Here is a 14,183-nt window from a genome sequence, read left to right on the forward strand (position 1 = left end):
ATAAGCTTAAAATTTCAATAGCAGATCCTCTTTTTCTTTCCTTCTAAAAAACGTACAACAAAAGGTATAACCAGGAACTCTATGGAAAATTCTGTCTGCCCAAGTATAATTGAATCAGTTTTAGCAATTATTTTAATGCTATTCCACTAGCAGAATCAATTCAAAAACATTATTCATGAAATTAAATAGTAAAATATTTGAAATACCTAATAACAAAGATTGAAAATGTACAGCCTTTCGCAGCCATTCCATGATCGTAATAAAACCTAAACCACTGTTATGCGTTCAAATATCATTTTAAATGTACTCCACTTTTGTTTCCAAGTCATCTCCCCAAATAATGGTCAATAAATGAAACTGGGAATCCCAATTCTATACTCCTGGCCAGGAGTGGCAGTGAAGAGTCACTGCACTGAATCGCTGTTTATGGAATGTTGTACCATAACAGGAAGCAAGTCCGATTGTAAACCCCATCCCAGACCTGCTGCAGCAGAAACCACTTTCTAACAGTATCTGCCAATACGGAAGAATCCACTCAAAAAGCAGACAAAGCAGATAGCTTGACAAGCCAGACCATTCATTTTGAATCACTTTGTAATTCACAAATGGTCTGATTTCGCTTCTCTGGGGGAGAGTTTTCAGTCGACCACTAGATGGGCGGTGTTACCAGGCAATAAGCGAACGCACTTGGGAGCATAATAACATGTCATGAACGTCAACTGTTAGCGATTGGTCAAGCTCATTTCAAACCAGAGCTCAGCTCACTCCTCCCACCCAAGTGCTCCAGGGCATCTAGGATCCAGACCAAAAATGATGTACAAAGTAATTAATGTGGTCTGGTAAACCCAGGCTAAACACAAGAGGAAACACAGGACAAAAAGATGAATCATCGCCGTAGAAGAGGTGCCAAGTGGCCCTGCCGTGGCCAACCGGTAGGGCACTCGTCTGCCATGCGCCCGACCCGGGTACGATTGCCGGCCCAGGTCATTTGCCGACCCCTCCCCATGTCTCCCCCCATTCGCTTCCTGTCCACCTCTCATACTCTCCTGTCAATTAAGTCAAATAAAACCAAAAAAACTTAATAAATGAATAGAAGAGGTGCCAAGTTCCGACTTTCTCACCTGTATGCCTTTTGCTTGAGGGCGTCAGAGGAGGCGAGCTGTTCCCAAACTGCTGCTGTGCGGAGCCCGAGGAGGAGGAGGCGAGAGGCAGGGTGCCCGCGGGCAATGGCTGGCCCCTCTTTAACAACTGCTTGTGCTCCTGCTGCCGGAAACGCGGGGGCACCTCTCGGGGCGGGTAGCGCGGGCCTGGCTGCGTTGACGCTGGCTGCTGCTGCTGCTGCTGCTGGGCACTGGAGGGGGCACGCTTGCCATTGCCACTGCTGCCACTGCTGCTGCTGCTGCTGCTAGCCGGCGAGGGACTGCACAGGGACAGGGTCAGGCTGGGGCTGGGGCTGGCAGGGTGCTGCAGACTGGGGCTGGGCTTGGCAGAGTCTGGCACTGTGGACGGGAGGGGAGAGAAACACACGAGGAACAGGTTAGTGATCTGGGATATACATGATGTTCTTCTGGAAAAATACTACGGCTTGGCAGAGTCTGGCACTGTGGACGGGAGGGGAGAGAAACACACGAGGAACAGGTTAGTGATCTGGGATATACATGATGTTCTTCTGGAAAAATACTACGGCTTGGCAGACTCTGTGGACACTGCGGACGGAGGGGTGAAGAGGGATGGAAATCGGGAAACTCGTGAACTGCTGCTTTAAAATTACAGCTTGGTGATATAGTGAGACACGACACAAGAAGGCCTCAATGTTTTGGTAGAGTCAGGGACTGCAGAGGAGGGCAAAAATGCACATAACAATAAATAATGTTATATGTTTTTAAAAGAGGGCCATTAAAAAAAAAACAAAGGCCACTGTACAGAAACATTAAAATGAACAGACGCAAGCTAAAAAGATATGGGGTAGACATTAGAAACCCGATGAAACTTTTCAGAGCAAAGGCACCGTCAATTCTCGATGGCTTCCCACAGTCATGCGATGGAATTTCAAGTTTCTATTATCGTTTTTGGTTTTTCGTGTTTTGAAAAGTCTAAAAAGAAAATGACAGATAGAGAAATGAGACGATAGTGCCCGTGAGATAAGAAAGGGCTGTAGACTTTGCTTTGGGTCTGGGCAGGATGTTGAAAGACAGAGACAGGGGAAGAAAGAAACATCTTGGCTTCCCACAGAGTTGAACATTATCTGAGCTGGCTGAACTGGCAGGCCAACTATAATCTGCCCTGTGGTGTTGGAGGAGAACACATGAAAACACACACACTGAAAACACACACACACACACACACACACACACACACGCGCACGCACGCACGCACATGTGCACACACACACACATAAAAAACACCACATGTACCACACACACACAAACACACACACACACACACACACACACGCACAAAAACACACACACACACACACACACACACAGCAGTGCCCGGTCGGCATGAAAGCCTCTCCCGTCTGTGCTGTGCGATTATGCCCCCTGCTGAGGACTTGACCTCCGCCTCACCCTCTGTCTCCTCCACTCCTCGCATTCCACAGCTCTCTACTCTTATGTGTCTCTCTGTATCCGCACGCACACACTAAACTCAGATCAAGCATGTCTGGGCTTTCCAACACTACTGATGCTTGCATGCGTGCGTGCATGTAGCTCTTATGACTCAATTTATCAGAGTTTAGTTTGTGCGGATGAACATTTGCAATGGTGACTTGTGGCCGTAAAACACTGCCATATCCTGGCCCACTGGCGACTTTTCACACCCTTGTTAAGACAGCATTTTAAGACACTGATTACAACATAAAGGAGCAAAATAGACCAGAACCTCATTTCTCAAAAGCATCATTGCTAACCAGTTAGCAACTCAGTAGGTTACCAATGGGAAATTGCATTAAAAGCAAGTAAGTTGAGAACTTTTTTAGCAACGGTATTGCTGAGAAATGCACCGCAGGATGGCTTTCCTATTGGTTCAGGGGCAGTGTGGCTAGACAGCTACCCAAGAATAATAAACAATGTCTGGCATGGCATGAGGTTGTTCATGACATAATATTTAGCATGAGACTGAACGAGTAGCACACACACCAGCCCCCACCCTGTACATTGTACAACAACATCATATCTGCCATACTGTGCGGGTGAAAAGCAGGACAGTCTACGCAACCCGAGAGTCATAAACAAACAATGCCAAGCACTGTGTATAATGTCGTTCACAAACCTCTGTCACACACTCCATATTGTGAGGGGTAAAGAGCAGCGTTGTCTACGCGACAATAATAAACAATGTCTAGAATGGCATGATGTGCCATTAAACACGTGACACTGGACACAGCAAGTCACACACCTGCCCCCGTTCTATACAATGCCACAACAACTGTCAAGCCGTCTACTCTAGTCTACACAACCTGAGAGCTAATGAACAAACAGGAGGTACGGTATAATATCATTCATGAACCTCTCTTACATCTCCCCCCTATTTTACACAATCTGTGAGGGTTAAAAGAGCAGTGTTGTCTACGCAACTTCAGAATAATAAATAATGTCTGGAATGGCATGACATAATATGACACTTAACAACAAGTAGCACACCTTCCCCCATTCTATACAATGGCACAACATCTGCCATATTGCGAGGGTTAAAAAGCCGTCTATTCTACACAACATGAGAGTAATAAACAAACAGCAAGGGCGATATAATGCCGTTCACCAACCTCTCTCACACCTTCCCCCATTCTATACAATGCCAAAACATCTGCCATATTGCGAGGGTAAAGAGCACTCTACTGAGAATAATAATAATGCATGGCGTTACGATGATGCTTATGACATCATAGCATAACACTGCACAACTCAAACCTTCCCCCCATCCTACCCAGCAATCCCATCTGCCATATTGTCATCAAGGATCATCATGTAACCTCGATGACCCCTTCATCTCTCCTCTCCTGGCCAAATATGTGCATATCAGAGCAAATCATCATCTGATTACATGTGAAATATGCTGTTTTGTTGCACTCGCACTACACTGTATGTCCCACCCCTTCTAAAGGCTGGGTATCGGGGGGTGGGGGATGTATACGTGGGTTCTAAATTTTTGTTTTCTCCTGGCTGCGCGACACTAGCTGTGCACAACTCAACCTCTGATTGTTGGAAACCGCTGTCGGTAAAAACAAAATGAGCTCCCGTGGTTGGCTGCCAGTGTCTTGCCCAAAACATTGTGTTTATAAACACGGTGAACCCATGTCTACAGTGTATCGATGTGGGGGCTTGTTTCAAAACAAGAGGGAGGCAGGTGAGAGAGAGCTATGCCACCTGGAGCTGTTGAGCTAAGGGATTAGTAGCCAGGCAACAACACACATGCAACACACACGCACACTCCTCCCCTCCCCTCCACCTACCCAGCCAAACAGGTGATTCCCTTAGGGAGCGCAACACGGCTTCCTTTAAGCGTCTTACTCATTTAAACTGGAGCAACACGGGACTCCAGTACATGATTTCCTGGGAATACTATTGTTGTGCTGGTTTATGGAGGGGGGTATTTACGGCGTGTTAATTACTTAACGTGCTTATAACTTTTAAGCTGCTTCCGAACGACATCTCACTGTTCTTCTAGGGTGACAATGAAGTTCTTCTACTTCTACTTATTCTTCTGTGTTTCAGTGGCTGTTCTATACTCCAAATGTTTGTAATGCTGATTTTACGAAATTAGGAAGAGATTGGGCTAGAAACAGCTTCCATAAAAAGCATCACACCCTTAAACTGGAACAATATGGGACTGCAAAGCACACACAGACTCTGTGGGAATACATTTCTTGTGTTGGTTTATGGGGAATATTTAAGGCACGCTAGTTACAGTGGCTAATGCCACACTTCCGTACAGAACACAGCTACCATAAAGCCCAACATCTAACAGAAGAAACATGGGACTCCAATGCATGATTCCCTGGGAGTACAGTTCTTGTGTTGGTTTATGGGGTAATATTCAAGATGTGTTTTCAGTGGAATATTCCAGCTCAAACTCCCATTCCATGCTGATTTAGAGCTCTAACTAAAAGCATTTCAGAATATTGTGACGATCGTTAAAGCAAAGTAGCGTCTGTCACGCATGAAACCTCTTTTTCTCAGAGCTGCTGACAAACAGCCCAGACACACAGCACACACACAAAGATGCGCCCACACACCCACGTGCACGCGCATAGGCACACACAGGTGCACACTCCAGCATGGCCTGGCTACAGGCTGAAGCAGCAGCAGCAGCAGCCTCGATGACGCAGATCGCTGATTAAATTCAGCTCAGCAAGCCTGACGCGCTCTCCACCAATCAGGATCGAGTAAGAGGCCTGCTACGTCCCCGGAACACACCCCTCCTCTCCTCTTCTCTTCACGACTCTCTTCTTCCCCTCCCCTCCATTTGCATTATGCACCCTTTCCCTCCTCTCCTCTTATTCTCACTCTGCTCCCCACCCATCCTCCCTTTTTCCTCCCCCTCCGCTCTTCTCTCTCTCCTCTCCTCCCCTCTTCTCTTCTTTTTTGCCTCCTCCACTCCCCTTCTCTCTTCTGTCCCTCCTCTCCTGCTCTCTTCTCTTCTCCCTCGCCCCCTCCCCTCTCCTCTTTTCTGCCTCCTCTTCTCTCCTCCACTCCCCTCCCCTATTCTCTTCCTCCTCTCCCCTCCCCTATTCTCTTCCTCCTCTCCCCTCCCCTCCCCCTGCTTATTCAGTCTCCTCATTGTTTTGGGGCCGTTGTGCTGTGCTGTGCTGTGTTTTGCTGTGCTGTGCTGTGTGTGAATCCATTACTGTGAGCAGATGGACACTGGGGCTTTGGGATGTTCTCCCAGCTAGCCGGCTCAGCTAACCTCAGCTTGGCTCAGGGCAGAGCAGGGCAGAGCAGACAGCCCTGTGCCACGGCCCCCTGCACCTCTACAGCGCCGGCGGTGTCGCATCAATATGTGCTACCAGTCAAGCTAAGCTACCAAACCCATTACAACGCACTACGGTAGCATCCCTAGGGTTAGGACTGGTGTCATGTCAATATCAAAATATGAGCCACCCATCGAGCTAAGCTACTAATGTACAGTACATTACAATGTACAGTAGTGCCCCTAGGGGTTAGGACTGGTGTCGAGTCGATATGAGCTACCCATCGAGCTAAGCTACCAAGCCATTACAAAGTACAGTAGCAGCCCCAGGGGTTAGGACTGGTGTTGTGTCGATATGAGCTAACCGCATAGTTGAGTCATTACAATGCACTACAGTAACACCATTAGCCGTTAGGGTTTGTTACTGGTAGCCGATCTTGACAAGGCAGCCAAGTTCAGAGCACATGCCGCTGCCTGGTTCATGGTCGATCCACCTCAACCCCAAACAGACCTCCGATCTCTGCCCTCGACTTGGTTCATCAATATTTGCCCACCGCTATGCCCCCAACCACACAGACACGCGCGCACACACACGGAAATTGGGCTGTCGGTTTTCACCTCGACATGGAAATATAATATTTGTCTGGGTGCGAGCCTCTGTGTGTGTGTGTGTGTGTGTGTGTGTGTGTGTGTGTGTGTGTGTGTGTGTGTGTGTGTGTGTGTGTGTGTGTGTGTGTGTGTGTGTGTGTGTGTGTGTGTGTGTGTGTGTACACATTTCTGAGCAATCTATTTCAGCACTATGTTGACTTTTCTTCTCCTACTTCTATGGTCTCTCTGTTCTTGTAGAGCTACAATTATTAGCAATCCATTTCCTTGTCAATATTTTCATTTTCAAACTTGGGCAGGCAGACGAGGAGTCGGCGGCGGCGCAGACGAGCTTGAAGTCATTTCCTCTTTTAAGCGGCCCCCTTTTTTAAACGCAGAACCGCTTCGGGTCAAACCAGTTTAAGCCACACATCACGCTCTTAAGATCAAAAGAGCAGCAGCAGCAGCAGCAGCAGCAGCAGCAGCAGCGTGTCTCAATAGCCTTGGTCTCATTAGCCGCGCTTCAGCGGCCCGGGGCCGCCCGGGGCTCAGGAGAGTGGCCGGCTCGGAGCTGCCGGCCCCGGGCCATTTTTTGCCTGATCGGACTCATAGCCGACCCCAGGCACATTCAGGTACACGCCTTGTTTGTGAAACGTCAGTCGGGCACAGCCCACTTTCACCCCAAATCACAGAAGGACAACAACAGAACAACGACAAAGAATAACAACATGCCCATTAACAACATGCATTCAACCAGCCATTATTGTTTAGCAATCGTTCAGCACTTATAAGAAGACGGTACTTAGAGGTGTGAATGCAGATTAAAACATGGCAAAGCTAGCAGCCATGTCAAACTTGTAGCCCAAGTTAAAATTTGAATTGGATCATGATATGCGAATCATGAGAATTGAGCACACAGCACCAATATCAACAAATATGTATTTATTTTCTATCACTAATGACGGACATTTAGGTAGTGTGCTTGTAGGTCCAGGTAAGATAACTGTCTCGTCTAAAAACGAACATTACACAAACTAGCAGTGCGCTAAAAACATGCTAAAAGCATGCTAACAAAATCATCACCTGGAGTCTGCCTGATCTGACACCCAGACCAACGAAGCTAATTTGGTCAAAATCCAAAAAACAAGAAGTTATTATCTTACTCTTGGCGTAATCACAGGTACTTGTGGGTTGAATCAAATAATTCCAGAAACTCGTCAACAACTCCAGAAAGTAATGTGATGATGCTTTGTTTATTAACTGTAGCCATTCACTTGAATGGAACTCTGCAGCACTCATCTGCTTGGGGGAGATCTCTCTGGGGGAGACTGCCTGCCGCAAGTGTCCTGCTACGGAACACAGAGAGATGAGCCACGCACGCGACTCTCCTCAACACGGCTGTAGTGATTAACCAGCCATGGAAAAAATAAAGTGAGACTGTGAATTGCGATGTTTACAAGGAAATAATTTTAATCAATAACAATGAAATACCCAAAAAAGCAATACCCATGTCAGATTCGAATATTAATGGCCAATTAATATTCGTTCGAATGTCTCGAATTTTCTTAACATTCGACTTATATTCGAATATCGAATATCGAAGTCAAAGGCTTAGTGGAAAGCATGCCAAATCACGATAATGGCACAAGAGTTGGCGGCTAAAAGCAGAAAAAAAGCGACATGACTTAGCTATGACATCCCAAGTTTAAGTGTAGCGGTGCCCATGATGCCCTGATAACAACAAAAAAGTTATGTTGGCTAAATAACTTTAAAAACACAAACAGAAGTGCCAAGGTTGCATCTTATGAAATTATGCCATAAGAAAGCCAAACACCCCAAACTAATGCTTAACCATAATTTGCCCAGAATTTAGCGATAAGTCCCCCATGCAGCCACATTATTACACAGAGGTTGACCCCGCCTCCGAGCCTCGGCGGTGCTAGCTGGCCCATCGAATTCGACGGGCCAGGGAAAGCGGCCCTTAGCCCCACAACCTGGCCCGGCGGCCATCTTTAGCACCTAGCCCCCTTTTGATGAGATCACCGTCAGCCCCCTTTTGTCCGGGCCAGCCCGGGGCTGGCCCTGCAGTGAGACTAAGGCTAATGAACTCCAAGCACCTCCGAAACACGAACATCACGGGCGGGAAATATTCACAAGAGCGGTTCACAGAAATTAGTTCATACAGTATACGCCAGGCGTGAAAGCGCTGATCGGGCATTTTTTTTACTCCCTGAAACTACTGCCGAGTGCGTACCGTACGAACGCACACATATTTCATATGAATTATCTAGCTAGTGTGTCGACACAGGCATCAAAGAGGCACTCCAAACAAAAGCTGGGAAGCGGCGAGGGGTTTTGCTCTCTGGTTTCATCATGTGAGGTAAAAAGGGGGGGAACCAGACGACGAGGAGAGGCGGTGGAGGAGGAGAGGAGAGGAGGAGAGGAGGAGAGGAGGGGAGAGGAGGGGAGGACGAGAGAAGAGGAGAGGAGAGGAGAGGTAAAAGAGGGGATCCAGACGACGAGGAGAGGTGATTGAGAGGAGGAGGGGGAGGGGAGGGGAGAAGAGAAGAGAAGAGAAGAGAAGAGGAGAGGAGAGGAGAAGGAGAAGGAGAAGGAGAAGGAGAAGGAGAGGAGAAGAGGGAAAAGGGGGGGGGGTGATCCAGACGAGGAGAGGTGATTGAGAGGAGGAGGGGGAGGGGAGGGGAGAAGAGGAGAGCAGAGGAGAGGAGAGGAGAAGGAAAGGAGAGGAGAGGAGAGGAGAGGAGAGGAGAGGAGAGGAGAGGTAAAAGGGGATCCAGACGACGAGGAGAGGCGGTCGAGGAGGAGAGGGGGGAGGAGGAGAGAGGAGAGGAGAGGGGGAGGAGAGGAGAGGGGAGGAGAGGAGAAGAGAGGACGAGGAGAGGTGGTGGAGGAAGAGATGAGAGGAGGAGATGGGGGGAGGAGGAGAGAGGAGAGGAGAGGAGGAGGAGATGGAAAAGAGGCGACGGCAGAGGCAGGCAGACAAAGGCCCTTGTTCCCCAGCACTGGATCAGATAGCATCACACACACACACACCGTGCAACCCGCTAATCCTCGAGAACACTGGGGGAACCTAGTGGTGTGTGTGTGTGTGTGTGTGTGTGTGCGTGTGCGTGTGCGCATGTGTGTTCAGAGACGGAGAGGACGACTCTGGAGTTTTAAAAGCCCTTTCAGGTGCACCACAGAAGCAAAGGCAAAAAAAAAAAAAATGGCAAAAAAGGTGAAAAAAAGAGACTAATTTTAATTGAAGTTGAAAGGTGGTGATTAAATAAATTATTGTAACGAGAGCACGCCGTAAATTCCATTAAACCGTCTGACGGAGGGGTAGGGTGCTCTCTCCCGCAATCACCCAAGCCACCCTGTAATTATGGCCTCTGAAAAGATGAATAGTTAATTAAGCACAGAAAAGAGAAAGAGGAAAGCAAGAGAGAGAGGGAGAGAGGGAGAGAGGGAGAGAGAGAGAGAGAGAGCGAGGAGGGGGGATCCAGGATCCAGGTCCTGTGGCTCATCAGTGCACCATCGGCCATCCTCTCTGGGGCTGCTGGCGTGAGGCTTGAGGCATGAGATGAGCTCCGAATTTTTTTCTTTTTTTTTGTCTGGCAACTGAGACGGCATTTGAATGCGTCGACACACACACACACGGACACACTCAGAGGGAATTGGGGGAAGGTGGTGGGCGGGTAGCAGAGGAGAGTGCAGCAGCACCACCACAGCAAACGCTGCATAGAAGTGTCTCCTTCTCTTTCCGCCTGGTTTCTATGACTCATACGCTCTCTCTGTCTCCGTCTCTCTCTCTATCCCTCTCCTGCAGAGGATTTGCCAGGATCAGAGGCTGGATACACATCAGGGGATTTGGGCATGATGGCAAATGAGAGAGATAGAGAGAAAATGCAGGTGGCATCTCGGGCACCGTAAAAGCCAAGCGAGACGCAGTGGAGGCGAGATACACACAGAGCTTAGCAACCCTGGCCCTGGCGCTGGCCCTGGGGGGGGTGCCCAGTGGTGCGTTTCTCGAAAGTGTAGTTAGCAACCTCTGTAGTTGTCAATGGGAAATTGCATTGCAAACAACAAAGTAGCTAATGTAGTTAGCAACTAGAGTTTCGAGAAATGCAGCCCAGATCATTTAGGCAAGATGCCTAGAGTAGGAGTACCGGTATGTTTATAGATGCACAGAGCGAGGGAGCAGGAGAGAGAATGGGGAAAAGAGCAAGTGGGGTGGGGGAACAGAGACAGGGACATGAAGAAAGCAGAGTAAGGTAATGTAAGGAGGGGGTGCGGAGAGAGAGAGAGAGAGAGAGAGAGAGAGAGAGAGAGAGAGAGAGAGAGAGAGAGCAACGGCCAGCAGAAAGAGACAAGATACAAAAGAGAGGGAGGGGTAAGAGAGACAGAAGGGAAGAAACGGGGATAAGGGGGAGAGAGAGAGAGAGAGAGAGAGAGAGAGAGAGAGAGAGAGAGAGAGAGAGAGAGAGAGAGAGAGAGAGCATAGAGGGAGAGAGTACGGAGAGAGATAGAGAATGAAGGAGAGATAAATAAAGACTGGGTGGCAGAGTGGGGGAGGTAAAATAATGGGCAGAAGGAGAAAATAGGAGGGAGGGAGGCCACAATGCTATGTGTGTGTGTGTGCGCGCGTGTGCGTGTGCATATGTGCGTGTGTGTGTTGTGCGTGCGTGTGTGTGTTGTGCGTGCGTGTTCTGAAGAGCTTCAAGTCTCTCCAGACATCACCGTGACTTTGGGAGTGGGGGTTGCAGACTGCTCCCAGGGCTCCAAGGTTGTGGTGCGTGTGGGGGTGGTGGTGGCACTGGGTGTTATTGTGGGGGATGGTTGGTGTGTCTGGGCAGGCGGGGAGGGGAGAGGGGAGAGGAGGGGAGGGAGCGAGGGCCATGGAGGCAGAGCAGAGAGCGCCCATCTGTCACAGGGCTTTGGAGAGAGCAAAGAGAAGTGACAGCAGAGCAGAACACTTACACACACACACACACACACACACACACACACACACACACACACACACACACACACACACACACACACACACACACACACACACACACACACACACACACACACAGAAGCCTTTCTAACCCCATCCCCCCACCCCCCTCCCCTCTCTTTCGCTCGCTCGCTCGCTCTTCTCATCCACCCATGCCTGTCTGGGCTGTTGCTATGGGGATACTGGTCAATTGGGGGAAATGCGTAATGCGTATCTATCTGTGACATGTCGTCAAAGACTCCAGCGCACATAATTTGGGGAGCAGTTGTTAATATTTCAGCCCTGACAGCCAATCAAATTACAGTCGCTCCGAAAAGCAGCTATGTTTGGTTGGTTGAGATTTATCTTTTTTATGGCTTTGGTTTTGACTGTGTTGATTTTCCATTAACAGGCCCAAGGACTCGTGTGCTGCAGTACATTTAAGGACCAATTCCAACGGCGAGGAGGATCGAGAGTGAGGAGTTATTTGACAAAGGCTGACAAAGCCTGTGACTAGAGAATTACGAGAATAGCTGCACACTTTTGGCTTTTATCGCCAAGCCCCCAAATAAAAATAAAAATAGAAATATTCAATATCAAAACATGGCTGAGTGAGCTGGTGCGCCATGCCATTGCATTGGGGATCCGGGTTCAATTCCGGCCCGGTACCGATTCCAGATCTCTCTCTCTCTCTCTCTCTCTCTCTCTCTCTCTCTCTCTCTCTCTCTCTCTCTCTCTCTCTCTCTCTCTCTCTCTCTCTCTCTCCTTCTCTCTCTCTCTCTCTCTCTCTCTCTCTCTCTCTCTCTCTCTCTCTCTCTCTAGTAAGGGAATGTTTCATGAGAAATTAAATGGAAAAAGAATGGTAAATATTTTTTTAAAAATCACTAATACAAAAACATGAAAAAATGTCATGGAATCTGAACACTGACAGCAGCTTGAACTCCCAACCTCACATAACAACAAAAATCAGAACAGCAGGAAACATTATTACACCAAAAACACAAAGAAGAAAAAAAAATGTCACAGCACAAAATGAAACAGAAAACGCTAATTACTCCTGACCTCTAAAAAGACGACAGTCAGCCACAGGTGGAGGAGCCTGAGCAGGCTGAAGCTGAGGGAACGGGTGATAGTTAATTAACTTAATATACTGACACCATTTCCATCCGTCACTGTGATACACTGAAGCGTTGCTACTGCTGATGCTGCTGGTGTTGCCTCTGCTAGCTGCAACAGACGGATATTTCCTGAACGCCGAAATGAATACTGTAGCGATATAACAACGCACAATTCTGCTTGAAGTACGCACGCTTCTTATCTTGATCAGGAGGCACCCACTTAGAACATTACATGAGTACGTAATTTTATATCTCATCATGTACAATACTGTGTGCTATAGGACCAATTTAGTCACTGTGATACACTGAGGCGCTGCTAGAGCGGCTGCTACTGCTGCTGGTGTTGCCTCTGCTAGTTGCAACAGACGGAGCCTTCCGGAACGGCAAAATGAATACTATAGCGATTAAACAACGCACACTTCTGCTTGAAGCACGCACGCTTCTTATCTTGATCAGTAGGCACCCACTTAGAGCATTACATGAGTACATCATTTTATATCACATCGTGTACAATATCGTGTGCTATAGGACCAATTTAGTCATCTTAATATACTGTAGCTTTGCTACTGCTGCTGTGTTGCCACTGTTAGCTGCAACAGACATCCTTCCTGATGGCTGAATTAGAAAGTGGACACACCTCTTTTTATCATGATCAGGAGGTGGTCACTTTGGAAAAAAATATGAAACTAAGTGTTGCATGTACTTTTGAGAAGATGCATGTAATACAATATGTAGCGTGTGATAGTCATAGATTCGTTCTCGGAGGTTGAAGGCTTCTCTGCCCCCGTGTACTGCACAACTACCTGGCTCCTACTGCATTATTTCTCTTCTCAGCTTAATCGGGAGACACCCACTTAGAAACATGACGTGCTGCGTGTGTGTGTGTGTGCTTTTGAAGGGATGTACTGTATGTAATAAAATATGTACAAATTACAATGTAATTGATTCTTGCAATAGAAGGTGGTTAGAAGGCTTCAGTATTAAAAACCATGTGCTGAACAACTAGCTGCATCTCACAGCCTAGGAAACTAAGCAAACCCACAAGTCTATGGCTCTTACATTACAGTACCGTGTTCTGCCATAGCCGTTAGTTTCGTATGGAGGAGGAGGATGAATATCTCATTTCCCAATGCGCATGAGTACGTACGATGTCATCAATTCCCTGTCTCAAAGCTAGATAAAAGGCTTCCGTCTTTGCCAGTATACGCTGAACAAAATATAGGCTACCTGGTTACTCATGCAGCACAACTCTCAGTGCATCTTAGTTTCAGCACTGAGTTCCAGCTGTGTAGCCTTGAGTCTAGGCCTCTTCCAGCTACTGTACCGTGTTTCCGCCGTACAGTACGCTGCCTTGGGCCGTTGTCATAATGTTAAAAATGGAGTATGCATATTTCATTTCCCAGAGCGCGTGGATTTACAAGTGGCTCAGAGGGAAAGGGCACTCACACACATATGCGCGAGCGCACACACACACTCACACAAACACACACACACACACACACACACAAGTAGCTTTGAGAAAAGCAGCACCAGCGGTCACTAGGATTCACTCTGTTCCTAATTTGTCTGCCTTCATCTGATATGGG

At 47.9% G+C, this 14,183-nt stretch overlaps 1 protein-coding gene across 6 annotated transcripts in view; it reads right to left on the reverse strand.

Moving 5' to 3' along the window:
• tnrc6c2 (trinucleotide repeat containing adaptor 6C2) overlaps nt 1–14,183 on the reverse strand; it is an 89,632-nt gene that overhangs the window by 49,394 nt on the left and 26,055 nt on the right. For all 6 annotated transcript variants that reach the window (XM_063201682.1, XM_063201691.1, XM_063201667.1 and 3 more), the window contains exon 4: nt 1,122–1,499. In XM_063201682.1, coding sequence (XP_063057752.1) covers nt 1,122–1,499 — 378 coding nt within the window. The remainder of the gene's footprint in view (nt 1–1,121; nt 1,500–14,183) is intronic.

The sequence above is a fragment of the Engraulis encrasicolus genome, chromosome 1 (genome assembly GCF_034702125.1).
Source record: "Engraulis encrasicolus isolate BLACKSEA-1 chromosome 1, IST_EnEncr_1.0, whole genome shotgun sequence".
In the NCBI taxonomy this organism is placed as follows: Eukaryota; Metazoa; Chordata; class Actinopteri; order Clupeiformes; family Engraulidae; genus Engraulis; species Engraulis encrasicolus.